Here is a 916-nt window from a genome sequence, read left to right on the forward strand (position 1 = left end):
GCAAGTAAATCACATCATCTTGTACATGAATTCTCTTTCTAGTATGAAAATAACAGATACTTAAAGTAATAATCAATTTATCAAAAAGAAATAAAACTTCAATCAGCAAGACTCAATATTCAGTATGTTCATTGATAAACCAAGAAATAGGGGTCAATAACCCCCCCCCTTTTTTAAACATAATGCCATAAACAAACTTATTAAGCCTATGGTTCTTTGTAGCTTCAGCTTCTGAGGCCCAAAGGCCCCACAGCATATACTTAAAATGTCTTTGAAAATTCACTTAGTTTACAAAATTGAGTAAAAAGAAAGCAAGAGAAACAAAAGTCAAAACCAAAAACAAAGCCAAAAATTAGGGTTTCCAGAGCTTTAAGAGCCCATCTTCACTGTAGGTAGCAATCAGATTCTGATGGGGATGGTGAGCCATGCCAATTACATCTTTTTCATGGATGGTCAAAGTACGTTCCAGTTTGCCAGTTACTGTGCTGAAACAGTACAGCACAAAATCTTCCCCCACACAGTAGATCCATTCACCACGAGGTGAGAGGGCACAGCAGACAAAGTCACCACCTTCTCTCTTACCAGAGCTGAGACTCCTGACAATCTGGCCTTGCATGTTCATGATGACCACTGTATTGGATCTGTTACATACAACAAAGTGCTCAGGACTTTTAGGAAGAAGGACAATGCTGTTGACTGTGATATCTGTCCCTGCAGTGCTGCCGAGAGATTTGAAAGTATTGCAACACTCTGTTGTCTTCACATTCCAAATCTTTACAGTGCCATCAGATGATGCACTGATTATATAATGTCCATCTTGAGTAAAAGTAGCTTCATTCACAAATGAAGAGTGACCACGAAATTCCTTCAAGGTCTTCCCAGATCTTAAGCCATGAATTCTGATGGTTTGATCAAA

General features: G+C 38.6%; 1 protein-coding gene across 1 annotated transcript in view; it reads right to left on the reverse strand.

Moving 5' to 3' along the window:
* Positions 1-352: 352 nt before the first annotated feature.
* Positions 353-916, reverse strand: part of LOC122725897 (WD40 repeat-containing protein SMU1-like) — a 1,741-nt gene continuing 1,177 nt past the window's right edge. Inside the window, exon 2 of the mRNA XM_043963253.1 lies at positions 353-916. This exon is cut by the window's right edge and continues 1 nt beyond it. Coding sequence (XP_043819188.1) covers positions 353-916 — 564 coding nt within the window.

Source organism: Dromiciops gliroides, chromosome 4, assembly GCF_019393635.1.
Source record: "Dromiciops gliroides isolate mDroGli1 chromosome 4, mDroGli1.pri, whole genome shotgun sequence".
Classification (NCBI taxonomy): Eukaryota; Metazoa; Chordata; class Mammalia; order Microbiotheria; family Microbiotheriidae; genus Dromiciops; species Dromiciops gliroides.